General features: G+C 39.0%; 1 protein-coding gene across 1 annotated transcript in view; it reads left to right on the top strand.

Moving 5' to 3' along the window:
• The window catches only part of PIEZO2 (piezo type mechanosensitive ion channel component 2), a 364,496-nt gene that overhangs the window by 312,218 nt on the left and 36,245 nt on the right, over nt 1–16,033 (top strand). Inside the window, 6 exon segments of the mRNA XM_065398323.1 lie at nt 114–217; nt 1,082–1,180; nt 3,591–3,702; nt 5,241–5,306; nt 9,329–9,495; nt 10,941–11,116. Coding sequence (XP_065254395.1) covers nt 114–217; nt 1,082–1,180; nt 3,591–3,702; nt 5,241–5,306; nt 9,329–9,495; nt 10,941–11,116 — 724 coding nt within the window.

Below are 16,033 nucleotides of genomic sequence, written 5' to 3'. Positions count from 1 at the left end.
TTCTCCTGCTTTGGAGTCCGTTAATGACTGGCTGGTTATTTATACATCTTTGGCTCAGCTCAGACTAGAGCTCCTTTTTTACAAGAAATAAGCAAATATTTTGTTTCATTTAGTGGTCAGAAGTGGAGATTATTATTTATTTGAGACGGATAGTGAAGAAGAAGAGGAGGATGAAAAAAAAGATGATGAAGAACCTCGGAGGAGATCTGCATTCCAGGTATTTTACAGTAATGTGCTTATCAGTTAAAGTTCTTACTGAGAGATCTTGAGTTAAGATAAAAGCATCTCATAACATACTCTCATACATTAAAGCTGACCGTAATTGTTAATATTAGGTGGTGCCAGATGTTTAGCTTTTAAACAAAACCTAAATTTGATGTCTCAAATACTTGATATTGTCCTTTGTTTTTCATATTGTTAAAACATTACCGTTCAAGAGTGAAATCATTGCTTTCTAAGACTAGAGGATCCTACCTTTACCTAGGAGCTGTGCCCATATAAGGCTCTTGATCCATGCACGCATCTCCAGTTGTGCACATGAGAACTGAGGGTGGAATATGGCTCTTAATACTGTACATTTTTGCCAGAGAGTTGGGTTGAGGCAGAAAAGTATGTTAGCTTGTGAGTAGCTTGTCAACTGCTTGGTCAGCTTTCCACGTTCCATACAACTTCCATTACTGTGTATGTGTGTAGCTTTAGTACAATACTAACATTTAACTTGCTGTTTGTTATAGACCCTACTAAATATTTACTTTTAAATACTCTATTTGCCTTTACCATAAATTGCCTCTAACAATCATCTGTCATGGGATTATAATGATATCTTTATCAGCTTGACCATTCACTAGGGTTTACATTTATGGACTTAGAGATAATGCTTTATATAAGCATTTTATTTATTAGGGTAATACAAAAGCTCAATAATTATCTAACTGAAAGTTTACGTCAAATAACACATTTGTTTTCAATTAATGTAAACCCTTTAATAACAATTATATAATTACAATAATACAGAAGATAACTTTTTATTAATACTTTTCCTTTTTTCTACTAATTGCTCTTCCTTTGTCGTCCTTTGTAGCGAGCTATTGGGAAATTTGCTTCAGCCATTTTAGCCTTGCCAAAGTCTATCATTAAACTGCCCAAAACTATTCTTCAGTATTTAATCAGAGCAGCAAAGGTATTTGTCGTTTCACTAGTGTGCAGTATGTGCCCTCATTACATAATATTCTGGCATAATGTACCCAACTGCCTTTGTCTGCATTTTTCCTCTTGTATGAACTGTCTGAGGAGCTGTGAGAGTCCAAAGCTGTGAGAGTCCAAATGTCATCAGTTGAACTATCTGAAGTGTGCAAACTACAATAAGTTGTCTGTCTTATTTTAACTATGACCTCAGAGAGAAAATGCAGATGCAAATTTTGGTTTTCTTTTGATATTGCTGTCTAAGGTATTGTAAGAGGGCCACATCAAGTTGCATGCATCTTTAGACAGTGTGGTAATCTCTCTCAGAAAGCTGGTAAGACATTTAAAGTAAACTAACAAAATACACATTCTGTCCCAAACTCCTTGTCCTAGCACTTTAGTTTCCTGGTCTAGATCATCACGAATCTGATCTGTGCATCCTTAGCATTTTCTTTTGTCTTCCTCAAATAAATTTAGCACATTCCAGCCTTTTATAGTGCTCGTGGTAATGCACTCCATATACACAACATGATACTACTTTAGAGTAAGCACTAAATGCGTTATTGATTAACCACACCAGACCATAAGCCTATACGTTCTTGCTTGTCAAGTGTTGTCCAATACTGAAATTCTAAAGCAAGATATATATTTTCCCTGGCAGAAGTTGAAATACCCTGTCATTTAACGTAACTAGAGTTATAGTCAGTTTATTAATTTCATTTCTTTTCTTCATTCTTCCTTTTCCCCATTATCTCAGTCTGTTCCATCATCTCTATGTTCTCCTCTATTTACAGTATGATTACAAGCTGTTCAATAGTAGACTTTGACAGTGCCTCACCTATAGTATCCAATGTGGTATGTTAGGTCAAGTCATTATTAAAATTGGATAAACATACCTCTAGATCACCCTCCCTTAACAAACACTCCTTAAAAAGCAAAGAGGATTCCATGTCTCCTATGCCAAGACATTTTTCACATGGCATTTGCATTGGACAAAGCAGCCTAGTAAAAATAAAATAGCTGACTGTAAGAGACTAGGAAAGAGACCAGCTTCCCTACTGTACCAGATCATTTCCCCCTCACAATTATTGAGCACACGTTCACAAATCAGAACCAGTCTGAAGATTTCCTTTTCTGTAAATTCAGTGAAAAGACAATTTTGTGAAAGTTCTTAAGATTGTGTTTGGAATGCCTCAGAGTGATTTCTGTTCATAAAATAGCAAAAACAAATAAACGAAAGGAACATTCACAATGTTATCTCCTGTAATGGACAATTCCAGCTTCCCTGAGACACAGGTTTGCTCATGTTGTTGTGTGCATGCTTGTATTAGTTTGCTTTATTTTCCTCTCATGCATGAAATCATGTGCTCCTTGCTTAACAACTTCTGTTGACTAGAAATGAAGAATGCCAGTTGCAAATGATTTTCATTTTTGAATGAAAATCATAAAAAAAAAAACACATCTTTTGTCTCAAATTGCTATGAAATCATATTTAATGCCTTTAGCTCCTGTTTCATGTTATGCTGTGCTGGAAAAAAATTAAAATATTATTGTTTTTTTCAGTAACCTTCCCCCACACCCTCAGCAGAGCTATCCAAACTACTACTACATGGTAATAATACTTAGCACTGCTACATCACTTAATAAACATTGGACAAACTCCTGCTTACTCACTCAGGGAAATCAGATTAATGTGAGTATGGTGAGCAGGATTTGGCCTGTTAGCTAATTCATCCCCATGAAATCCCATGGATGCATATAAGTATTATTATCTCCATTTTCCAGATAGAGAAACTGAGACAGAAAGGTTAAGTGACTTACCCAAAGCAACAGAGGAAGTTTATTGTCAAAATGAGGATGAAAACTCAGGAGTTCCTGGCTATTAGTTGTAGACTGTTCATAGACTACTAGACCTCTGTCTGTAATCCTCAGATGGAACGAAAATCACATAAAGTATATGAAATTTGCCAACACAAATACTAGCATTGAAATATTAATAGCAATTTTTGATGTTTTAGATTATTGGTTTTAACACTTGCTGTTAAAGTTTCCATTTCATTGCACCTTACTTGTAATGCTGATACAGTAGAAATATAAATTCGAAAGATTTGGGGGAAGTGAGCCAAATGTACAACACTATGTTAATTCCCAAATTTAATTCCCAGAACATAAATTTTTGTGGGTTCTTATGAAACTTTGTTCACCCACGAGCGTTTTCACATTTGGTTTCATGTTGACGAAAACAGTTCAAGAAACAGCAGATCTGCAGAGAAGGTGTTTGGATTGGGATTCAAAATGTTTGCTCACCCCTGTGTTTACCCTAAATATGTATTCCTGCGTGTGGTTTACTTTACTGTTTACTTTGAAAACATGAAGAATCTGGAAATAAATGAGTTTGTTTCCTCCAGTTTGTGTATCAGGCCTGGATTACTGATCCTAAAACTGCACTTCGACAGAGGCGCAAAGAGAAGAAAAAGTTTGGGAAGGAAGACAAGCGAAGGCGAAAAGGATCTGGGGATGGTGTGTATGCTTTTGGATGGTCTTCAGAAGTCCCCTTTAAACAAACAAAGAAGCAAAAACTCATTCTTCTTTCAATCCCTGGTGTAACAGGCAACCATACTAAAAAGATTAATCGTGACCAGACATTTAACATGTACCAGCAAGGAGGAAGGAACACAAGCCTAAATAGGGAAAGAACAGGTTAAAAAATATGTATATATCTTAGATGTATTCCAATCAGCAAGACCTGATGAAATTCATCCTAGTGTACTTAAAGAACTAGCTGAAACAATTATATTTGAGCATTCATGGAGGATGGGTGAGGTCCCAGAGGACTGGAGAAGGACAGACACAGTGCCTATCTTTAAAAGGGGGAACAAAGAGGACCCAGGGAATTATAGATCAGTCAGCCTAACTTTGATACCTGGAAAGATACTGGAACAAATTATTAAACAAGCAATTTGTAAGCACCTAGAGGACAATAAGATTTTAAGGAATAGCCAGCATGGATCTGTCAAAAACAAACCATGTAAGGCCAACCTAATTTCCTTCTTTGACAGCGTTACTGGCCTAGTGGATAGTTTGGAAGCAGTAAATGTGATATATCTTGATTTTAATAAGGCTTTTGTTAGGCAGCATTTGGCAGGCAGCAAAGAAAAAACATTCAAATTTAACATTCTTTTCTTAGCATCACAAAACTGTTTATGTACTCTGAAATGTTTAGTTTGTAAATTATGTACAACTCTTGAGTTTTTGCTGCATTTAAAAAACAGAAATACTCATCAGAAGTATTTTTGCCAATGTGTATTTGAAAAAAACATTCATCCTGAAGCAGTCACATTAGAAGTCCCTCTATCTGGTACCTTCCTCTGGTACTTATTTAATTCTCTTCTGTCACTAAAGCTACAACAGCTATGTTAATATATCAGATACTATTGGGTCACTTCTTTGACCCACTTAGTCATGTCTGTGATTTTTTTTAATGGCAAATGTCTGCACTATAACGACTGTTACGCTTAAATAAAACAGCACATGATAGATTCAAAACAACCCTTCTGCTTTGTTTCAGCTAATCGGGTCCATCTTCATGCTGTTGTCAATTCATTTATTCTCAATCAGCATGAAAGTATTAGAGTTCAATGAGTTAAAGGCAAATGTAGGTTTAAAAAGGTATGCTAGCATATTAAAGTTTCTAGAGGATTAACCAGCAAACTTTTAAGGCTAGATCTTCAGCAGCTGTAAACAGGCATAACTCGGTTGAAATCTATGCAACTGCATTGATTTACACCCAGCTAAGGATCTGGCTTTTAAAGTAATTGCTAAACAAAATGTCCTTACAAAAAATAAAACTGTATCATTCATGGACCAACTCCAACTATGTTGTTAGAATGTTTTCTCCCACTTGGATCCTGTGAGATCTGGAGAAACCTGTTCTGCTAAGAATGGATGTATCCAAGTACTTTTTAATAACCATGAAATCTCTCTTCAGTTCTAGTGGGATTTACATGTTAACCTCTGTGGGAAAGGCTTTACTCATTGCTTAAATTTTAATTTGGCAGGTGCTACTGATGTAGAACATGAAGAGAGAGAAGATGAACCTGTCAAAAAGAAATCAGATGGGCCAGGTATGCAGGCAGAAGGAAGGCTGCGCTAGTATTGCATTGTAATTGTGATTGCGGGGATAAATGGCGTTACCATGTGGTCAATATGTAAGTAACCCAAGGGCAACATACAAGCAACGTGATTCTCTCCAGCTTTCATCTGTTCAGTCAGAATCACAACTGACTCTAGTCTAACCAAATACAGACATATTCATTCATGAAATCACAGAGGAAGAGGTAATGACCTACTAAATCATCCAGTCCACTTCCCTGACAGTACAGAAGTGTTCTCACTTTCAGGTGTTTTATCCAGTAGTTTTAAAAATCCCAAGGAAAAGGTCTTTCACAATAGAAGCAAATACTCTCAAGCTCTTCCCCAGTGTATCAAACAGACATCAACATTTGCATAGTCTTCTGGCCAGTGGATGTATATGTATTATATATTTGTATACTGTATTCTGCCTATCTAGGATCCAGTCCTGCTTCCGTTCAAGTCAGTGCCAAAACTTCTGTTGTGCAGGATCTGGCCTTCAAATTTTAAGACCAGTAGAGCCAGGACCCTATATTTATTTTGTATTGTGCACTGCTGAGCACCCTGTTCTGGCTCAGTTAGGGACCAATACTGCAAGAAGTTGAATGTCTCCTGCAAGGTAATGAATGACCTTAAATCCCATTGATTCTAACTTCCAATGGAACTTGAGAGTGCTCAGCAACTCACAAGAGGCAGCCAAAAACTTGGCCGATAACAATAAGCTGGTAAGGGGTTTCTCCAACTTAAGAAATGAGTACAGCTATGCCGCATCCTAAAACTAACCATGTGGGTCAGATTCTCAGGACTGGCTCTTTGGCTTCAGGTGGTGTGAATAGAAGGATGGTGGCTTCCTCTTCAGTCTAGCCTTGACCCGTTCTCACCTGCTGCAGTGTGACCTTCTCTTCTAGAGCTATTGATCTCCTGTATTTATAATGAAAAGGGCATTCTACTCTCCAGCAAAACTTGTGCCGCAGAGTGAACCATAAGGTCGCAAAGGTCAGAAGCATGAGATACCTTGTCCCTTTCCCACAAGATCAGCACTTCTCAAAAGAAGAAAAGGTTCTTACTTTCTTCCGGCTTTTACTATCTCATAGCGTAGCTTGGTCAACTAACATACGGAGATGAATTTCAGTGAATGTGGATGGTCTGATGAGGGTTGAGGAAAGGGAAATATGATGCTAATTGGATTATTATTGGGTTTGATTGGAGCAAGCATGAAGCATCTTTCATATTTGATTTTAACTGTTTCACCCATCCCCTAGATAAAACTCATTGAAGAAAGTGTTACCAAAACTGGAGGGAAACATTATTAGAAAGGGTTCTTCTAGTTAACAGCTTTGGACCAAATTGCTAGGCACCTGCTACTCCCGTTAAAGTCAATGGGGGCAGCAGGTTTTCATTCTCTCTCAGTATTTGACCCTTTAAGTATAACAGTCTCTCCAGAAAATAAATCGTTCCCTTTCTGAAGATGTTTACATGTGATCGATCCCCAAAAGATTGTTTTTAAAAGGTGACAGAGAACAGAACAGCCACAGACTCATTAAAAATGTATACTACATCACCTCCAATCCTGAGAGAAAAATGACCTTCTAGATTAGATTGGAAGTCACTGGCAAAGCATCTCAGTGAGACCATAGGATACCTATAATAGCTGAATAGTAAAATAGACTTCTTGTTTGTAAGTAAGCAGAGACTGCCCCACAATTAATCTCAATAGTGTAAATGGTACCCCATCAATTGTGAGGGCATGTTTCAGTACAATATATACTGTCTGCATACATGCTCTGTGTGTGTATGCGAGAGAGAGAGAGAGAATCACATTTTCTTTTAAACTGTGCATGAGTACATCTGAAGTCATAGGCACCGTTTTTGAGTTGCCAGGGAGTACTCGACCCCTGCTCCACCCCAGGCCCTGCCCCCACTCCACCTCTTCCCCCAAACCTCCACCCTTGCCCTGCCCAGTTCCACACCCTCCCCCGAGCACGCCTTGCCCTTGCTCCTCCCCCCAGCACCTCCTGCATGCTGCTGAACAGTTGATCTCTGGCGGGCAGAAGGTGCTGGGGGGGGGGAAGGGGAAGAACTGATTTGGGGGGGCTGCCAGTGGGTGCTGAGCACCCACTATTTTTTTCCCAACCTGGAGCACCCATGGAGTTGGCATCCATGTCTGAAGTTTAAAGAAATTGCAGTGCTCATCAGAAACAAAAATTAAACTTTACCTTTAACTTATAGTGATAAGATTTTGGTTAGCCCAAATATGAGTACCTAAAAGTATGTAGGAATAATGCTTTGGTTAGTAAATTATAAAATCCCTCCAAACCCAAATAATACAGAAAAGCACTGGAAGTGAAAACAGCAATTGGATAACGATAATGCAAAAAAAGTGGGGGAGACGGGGGGAGGGTCAATGGAATCATTCAACAGTGGGGTGGCTCCTTGAATTAGAAATGCATCTGTTTTTAACATTTCTAGGTATCTACTGCATATTACTTTGTTAGTGTACAACTTTTGCATGCCTTTTAAAACACAAACTACTCACATCCCAAAGTGCTGAACAACATAGTCTGGTGACATTGGTTACTGACACTGTTAAAAAGCTTCTCAACAGCAGAGCTATAATGCTGACATAGGTCCATTCTGTAATAAATACTGTAAACATTTTAGCTGCATATTGCAGATTCTTCCACTAGGTCAGCATTAGATACATATATCTGGTTCTTTCAGATTTGGAAACCACAACATAGGGCTAGATTTTGGTTTGGAAAGAGGATTTCAGCACTTTTGTGCAGCACATAAAGCATTGTCAAACTATGAGAGGGCGGGATGGAGATGGGTTGCAAATAGTGGCATGATTCTATAAACCCCGAAATACCCAGAGGAGCACCTACTCATATGAGAAGTACCACTGATAGTGCCAACAGCACTATTCAAGTCAGAAAGTACTCCTCAGTCCAAGTTTGCTGAATTGAAACCATAAAAAGAAATCCAACTAAAACTACTGTTATGTGTTTAGATGCAGTGGTTGTTAAACACCGCTCCTTGCAACATTTACCTCTTATTGTGGAAGAGGAATATATATGTAAGATCTCAGCTAGTGAAGTGACTTGAGAGTAGAAGTCAACTGACTACACAGTGCAGGATATGTGAGAAAGAGGGTTCATGAGATGAGGCCGTGTAGCCCAGATACAAGAGTAATAACTGTAGGCAGGTCAAAGATACCAGCTCAGGCTAGCAAGGTCCAGGCATGAAAGGAGAACTGGCTAGGAGAAATTCCACTGGACAGAAGAAAATGAATGTACCGAATGGATGAATAAAGTGCCCAGTTCTACAAGGTGCTGAGTGCCCACAACTTCCATTGAGCTGCTGGAACTGAGGCTATCTGCACCTCTTAGGAGATGCTTAGCCCTTAGGGCTTTACCCTGCAAAACCCTTCCACACTTGAGGAGTTCCTCTGAAGCTGGTGACGATTACTTATGAGACTAGCAGGATCAACCTTTTAGAGGAGAAAAAGGCATTCCAAGATTACAAACACTAGTCAGACAGGCCATGTCTACACAGGAACACTCAGGAAACTTCAGACAAGTTGACTAAAGGTGTGAATTCAATGCACATAAACTTAAATTTGTTAATCCCCCAGGATTAAGTTACAGCAAACTAAGGCCATTTTATTCCTGAATAAGAGCAGCCACATTGGGAGGGTTGTGGGGTAGGTGGGGGTATTGATACGTATAAATTTACGCACATTGACTTCACACCTTTAGTTGATTCACTTTAAGTTTCCTGAGTGTTCATGGGTAGTCCTGGCCATAGAAAGGTAGGAAGATAGCCCCAACAAACCACATGGCTTTCAGCCATTTCCAAACATTCCTGTTGCTGATAGAGAGAGGTCTTGCAGCCTGGATTATTATATTCAATAAAGTAAAAATTGAACTAGCTCTTGTGAAATGTCAGAACAGGATCATCATGTGAATAAAATAAGTTTATGTTCATTAACTCTATCACTTATTTCCCCTCTCAGATAATATCATCAAAAGAATATTTAATATTTTGAAGTTCACCTGGGTCCTTTTCCTGGCAACACTAGATAGTTTTACAGCTTGGCTCAATTCCATTTCAAGAGAGCACATTGATATCTCTACTGTGCTGAGAATTGAGAGATGCATGCTGACCAGGGAAATTAAAAAGGTAACATACGTTGTGTTTTACTTTTGCTCGTACCATTTGCATTGCAGTGATAAATGAGAGGTTTATCTTTTCAACTTAATATGAGGCAGTGTACTAGAGATGGAAATTTTTAAAAGTCTCACTTACACAGATTTTAGAAATAGTCTGATTTCTGTAATCCTCTGTTGCATTCTATTTAAAAAAAAACACAAACAGATAAATCTCGAGAACTGTGGCTCTGAGCATATGTGCTGGAACTAGGGGTATTGTAGCACCCCTTGCCTTGAAGTGGTTTCCATCATATACGGGGTTTACAGTTTGGTTCAATGACTCTCAGCACCTACACTATACAAATAGTTTCAGCACTCTGTCTCTGAGCCCAAAGCGACTGATTGGAAAAACAAATGTGCTCAGGGATTTAATTCTGAAACTCCCATTGAGGAGAGGGATTTATAGTAGACATTCAGAAATCACATCAGGAGAGAGGAAGGCATAGCATTGTTCATAACTGCTCAAATATTTGGCTCAATCTGGATCTGCTCAGACGCCTAGAAATGCAGCTCACACTGGGCATGTGTGGCTTATCATATAAATTAATATAGTCACTCCTGTATATACATTTAAAACATAGAGTGCTTTTGCTTTCACGGCCATTCTTCTTTATTATGATCCTACAAAAAAGCTATAATGCTGAATGCGTGCCTTTATAAATATTTAAAAGGCAAAGGGGCATAATGTCACAGACACTTGATTATAATTTCACTGCAGAAGCAGTGGGTAAATATTATTTTTTTAAAATTATTTTTTCCCCAAAACTTTTGGTTAAAATGTGTTTCTTTTTTGTCAAGATTTCAAATTTAGAAAGTTTTGAATCAAATTTAATTTAGAGAGAGAGAACTGAAATTCAAACAAGTAATACTAGCAAAGGAACAGACCAACATATTTTCATGTAATTTATAATTGATCACTTTACTGAACTAAGGAAATCTGTGCATAAAGTCTCCATAAAACTCAGAAAAATGACTATGCAAAATAGCAAACTTCTTACTCAATGCATGTTCCAAAGTCAATACAGCTATTGGTGGAGTGAGTTGGATACTGTTTGGCCTTAGGAAACATCAGTAAAATTGTGATAGCCAGAAAGACGTCTGCTTGGCTCCTGTGCTCAGGGTTGTGCTTACAGTTAATGAAACCATCCTTTTGTTGACAAATTGGACCGGGAAGTCATTGAGAGAATAGATAGTGAAGCCTCTTTCTACAGGGAAAGTTTTATGAACACATTTTTATTTCAATTACACCTTGGTAAATGAGATCATAATCTGACTCTGACTGAAATGGGCTTGAGGAAATTTGGGCTTTTGCCAGTTTATTCTTTGCAAAGACTCATTTCATGCAGCCAAATAACTGAAGAAACCAAAATCTCACACAACACAAATGCCTTACTATAGCTCTTCTTTCTTTCTCAGGGGAATGTTCCAACTCGTGAGAGCATCCATATGTATTACCAGAACCATATGATGAAGCTTTCTAAGGAATCAGGACTGGACACAATTGATGAAAATCCTGGTCAAGATTCTAGTTTACAGGCATCTGAGAGGATGGATAGTTTAGATTCAGCTGCTTCTCATGACAGTATTTCCAGGTATTTTGTTGTAAAAACAAAGCACTTGTTTTTGAATAGATAGAAAAATCATGTGATAGAAATTATGTTAAGAAATTGTTGCATAATGTTGGATTTCACATCTGAAGTTGAAGAATCCTTTGATTTATCAGATTTATCAGTCACTGTACAGTAGATAAAAGAGGATCAGATTGACAGACCCATGTGTTTCCCTCTGTGCAAAAGTGCACAAAGGGAGCGAATTAATTCTTATTCTCCCAACTCGCCCACCAACCCCCCCACCCCACCCCCACCAGTCCACAGGACCTGGCTGGAGTGCAAAGTAGGCAGGGAGCATGGAGCAGAGCCCCAAAAGGAAGACAAAGCCAGGAATCTGAAGGGATCCTGGTCCCTAAGCTCATGGGTACTGGGCAGCTGCATGGATGATTCCTGTCTACACTCTGCAGTAGGAGCAATTGCCATGCTGTCATTGGCTCAGTGCTCTCAATTATGGTCTATGACTCTGCGGAGAGGAGTCACCGAATGCCACTCATGCTAGTGCTACCTCAAGCTCCATTCTCTCTCCATTTGTCTGCAGTTTTGAAGGAGGTTTGGGGACATACTCCTTAGTGCAGTTCCCTCTTACCCTTGACCTCAGTCCTTTTCCTGCACAGCCGAGGGGCTGCATGGATATTTTGCAGGGGCAACACGGTCACCAAGCTCTGGGAGGGACATCTGGCTGAACTAATTTTCCTCTGCATGTCAATACCAAATAACAAGCTTCTAGAGGGTTTTTGAACTATTTTACAGAGATTAATATACTGAAGACAGTTTCGTGGTATTTCACTTTGATTGTGAGAATAGGCACTGAATGAAGGAATTCCATCATTTATTACCAATGTTTTGTTCTGGATGATTAAATTCTAGTCTCCTGAACGTAGCCTGAGTAAAAGGACTTTGTACTGGGAAACTACATGGGTTTGAGGGAATATAATTTTCCCTCACAAGACAAAGGCAAATGGGGGGCAGTGGCACATAACCCCATGTGTCTCCCCCCCATGCCTCACCTCTGTTTGGAGGGGGAAATCCCCACCGCCAAAAAAAATTCTGCGGGAGAGGGGGCGTTTTCTATGGGCACACAGTCATGCAGAATCCCCCCAGGAGTAAAAACCCACCTTGCCTTTCCGCACTTCCCTGGAGAGAGATGCTGCAGAGCTCAGTGCCAAAGCCTTAGCACATCCTTGCTGTTTCGCACATGCAGACTCTCACTCATCCACTTCCCCGTGTTACAAGAACATCCTGTTTTCTCTGTGTCCAATGCGTTTTTGACCTTTGAGATCCTGCAGAAGTTGTTCTACAGTGTCAGAAGGGGAGAGGGGGGAGACCTCTGATAATCTGATAGTTGCTTTCTGCAGTTTCTTCTTCTCTGAAGTGTGGCAGTAGCCTCTCACACTTGATACTCCCCTGCAAACTCAGTTGCTTGTATGTACAGTAACTCTGCTCAGCTTTTACTAATGACATATGGTCAGAGGTTAACAGGATAAAAATAGTGGAGGGCTTGTCTTCCTTTCATAGTTTATTCACAAGTAAGTGTAACTGAATGTCTGAACACTTATCTGAAATAAAAACGTGTAAGCAATGTGCATAAACAAAATACCCACAAAATTACCCAGCATTTCCACAGGCTGTAAAAAACAAACAAACCACCAGGGTCAATGCTGGCACTCATAAGACATTCAATAGTTTACTGCAGTTTAACCGTCAAAATTCTTTATTTCATGGAGTAATAAAGCCAGCACATGTTTCCTCATGGCTAACTACCAGGAGAAATAGCACCTGCATGTGTTGTCTGAAAATTCATTGGGGTCAGACAGTATAGGAAAAACATCATTCAGCCAAATTCTGCTCTCACCTGAATGCTAGACCCATTGACTTCACTTTGAGTCTCACATGGATATCTAAGTGGTAGAATTTGGCTCTCAGGATTCGTCTGCTCATTTAAAGAGAGAGTACTTATAGGTACAAAACCATTTTCATTAAATAATATTTCAGTCACATTACCCAATATATACTGCACTGGTGTACAGTAGAAATTGAAATCAGCTGTTTAGCAGTGTGTAGTAGCAATATGGCAGTGTTAGCTGGAGTGCTGACAACAATGAAAGCCATATGTTGGGGAGGGTAATTTTGTTTTATAAAAGGAAGTCAGTTGCCAAACATAATTTAAAAAATTATGTAAATCTTGTAAATTCAATATTTGAATTCAGTCTGTGTAGTAAAATTGTATCCACTGTTGAGATCCAAGCAATTCTGGTTGGAATAACCTCTTTTCCTCCCACTTTCCTCCCCGCTAGCCCCAGCCCCCCTTTTGAGTGACACCTTACTTGCTCCTTTCAAACCTTTAGACTTTGATGGTGATGGTGAACCAAAGCTGGGCAAGAAGATAAATCATAATACCTATTTTAACAGTTGTTGTATACCCACTAATATAATCTTTGAAAAAACTTTGTTTCCCCCAAAATAAGATGTCACAAGGGCACATTAACAAATGAACAACAGAAGTATTGTCACCATTGATTCTCTAATCTCAAACTCTTTTCCTGGAAATAGATATTTACATGTTTGTGTATCAGTAGTGTTTGTGGAGTATGTGCATCTGCTGCATCACTAATGACCTCTAAATGGAGGAAGCAATAACCAGTCACTTAGATCTAATGATAGATCTTCTGTCTGTTTATAAAAGCATCCTTGCCTGTCTCTTTCTGGGATTATGAAGAGGTCTCATGAGCTTTTTTAGCAATGCAAAGTATTGCAGACCACAAGTGAGTGACATTTTGCATTGCCCAAACAACGGTGAGAGAACTTTATCATCTCAAAAACCCCACTCAAAAGCTCATCAGATTTTGCACCAGTTCCTTTGCTAATTTTTTTCCTTTGCTAAATATAGAGCTTGTCCTGTCAACAAGATTACTTTTTAAAATATGCCGATGTTTCTTAATTGTAAGGCCAATTCTGTTCCAGTTGAAGTTAATGACAAAACACGAATTGACGTCATCAAGCGTCAGTTTGGGCTTTATATTTAACATGCTCTCATACACAGTTCTATTATTTTTGTGAAATCTACTGTTATACTCATATTATTTCTGTATTAGCCAATAAACTTTCTTTCCTACTGGTACTTTTCACTTCCAGTGAATCTGATTCAAATAATTTTTTAACCATTATATACCAATTCATTTCCAAGCCTCAGAGTGACTGAGATTAATCCCCGTTTCATCACTTGAAGATTAAGCAGTATCTGGATGCTCCGAGGGACAGTTTCCTCTATAATTAAGTTGTTGTTTAGGTCTTTAGTTTGTCCCAGTACAAAGTTTTCATTCTAGATAGTCAGTGGACCACATGTTTCGGATTTTATTCGGCATATAAGTGATTGGTCTAATTAGGTGCTTAGTAATGGGGGGGAAAACTGGATGCTTATTTCAGAATTAAAATAATTAAATCTTAACTCAGTTTATACTCAAGCAAATGTCCATTGAATTCTATTGGAGTCTGCTTGACTATTTTCTGAAAAAGCAAACTAGGCAGTTACACTTTAAAATATCACACACTGAAACATCTGTCTGGCTTCTATAAAGGTCCTGTCAGTAAAATTATCATATTAATTTTTTTTAATTTTTAAGGGGAAAATTCTTCTCTCTAATCAGAGTGGATCTGTCCATTGTGGATCCCTATTGTATTTTTGATGGCACTGGGCATCTTAAATGCAAAGTGAGGACATTGTAGGCAGTGGAGTTTGGCACAGAAGAGATGAGAAGACAATTTTGCCCTCTTATAACTAGTTGTTTCCTGTGCCCTGCCAGAAAATATTTCAAGCCAGCATCATAATGAACTCATTGCCCTTTATTTCCAGTTAACTTATTAACTAAATACCTTATGAATTTAGGTAAAATGGCTGGGAGCTGATAAAGTCCAATTAGTTGTCTTTTGTGGAATGCAGCCTAAGATTACAAAGGAATAGAGCAGGGGTGGCCAAACTGCAGCTCGCAAGCCACATGCGGCAATTTTACTATTAAAGTGCGGGTCACAGAGCCCTCCACACACACACACACACACACACACCTATTGTCCACCTACCAGAGTTGGGGGGCGAGGAACTTGGGACCTCTGCCTTGCAGAGGGGTGGTGGGGTAGGGGCTTCTGCTCAGTGGGGAGCGGGGTCTCAGGGCTTCAACAAGAGCGGGATGAAGCCCTGAGCCCCGGTAGGTGTGCCCCAGCTCTCGAACTTCTGAAGATTGTTGTATGCAGCTCAGAGGGTCAATAGGTTTGGCCACCCCTGAAATAGAGGGTAAAACTCTAGCGCCATTAAAGTCAAATGCAAAGCTCCAACTGACTTCTGCAGAGTCAGGATTTCACCTTTTAGATGTCAAAACAAGAATCAAATCCAGAATGGTATCCAGCACCTAACGAGCTCTTGCAGCTTCCTTTGACTTTAATAGGAACTGTGTGATGCTCAGGAGCTCTCAACAAACCTTTTCTTCATCCTAGAGTCTCCCACAATTCTGTTTCCTTCCCCTCTGCAGTTCTGTAGGCAGCTCAGTGTTGTAACACAGCCCGTGCTGGCCACGCCCCATTCTCCAGTTTGCCACCAGGCAATTTATTCCAAAGCTGTGTGAAAACTCCAAGAATGTTTTTAGTAACAATAACTTCAATGCCTATGTACAGTGATTAACTGGCCCACAAATTGTAGGTATTAAAATTTGGCTACTAAGTCATCCAGGGAAGGTAGCATTGTTGGAAATGCAGCTAACAGAATGGGAAATTTCTTACCCAATCCTATCATTCAGAATAAAAAACATCTATGCTAAATATATCCCCATTTGTAATGGATAGTTGATTAAGTTTATTTACAAATACTTTGACTTGGGCTTTTAATGCACATTTCAATTTAAAATACCTATT

Source organism: Emys orbicularis, chromosome 2 (genome assembly GCF_028017835.1).
Source record: "Emys orbicularis isolate rEmyOrb1 chromosome 2, rEmyOrb1.hap1, whole genome shotgun sequence".
NCBI classification, from domain to species: Eukaryota; Metazoa; Chordata; order Testudines; family Emydidae; genus Emys; species Emys orbicularis.
The sequence above is the reverse complement of the archived record's forward strand: the minus strand, read 5'-3'. Positions and strand labels throughout refer to the sequence as shown.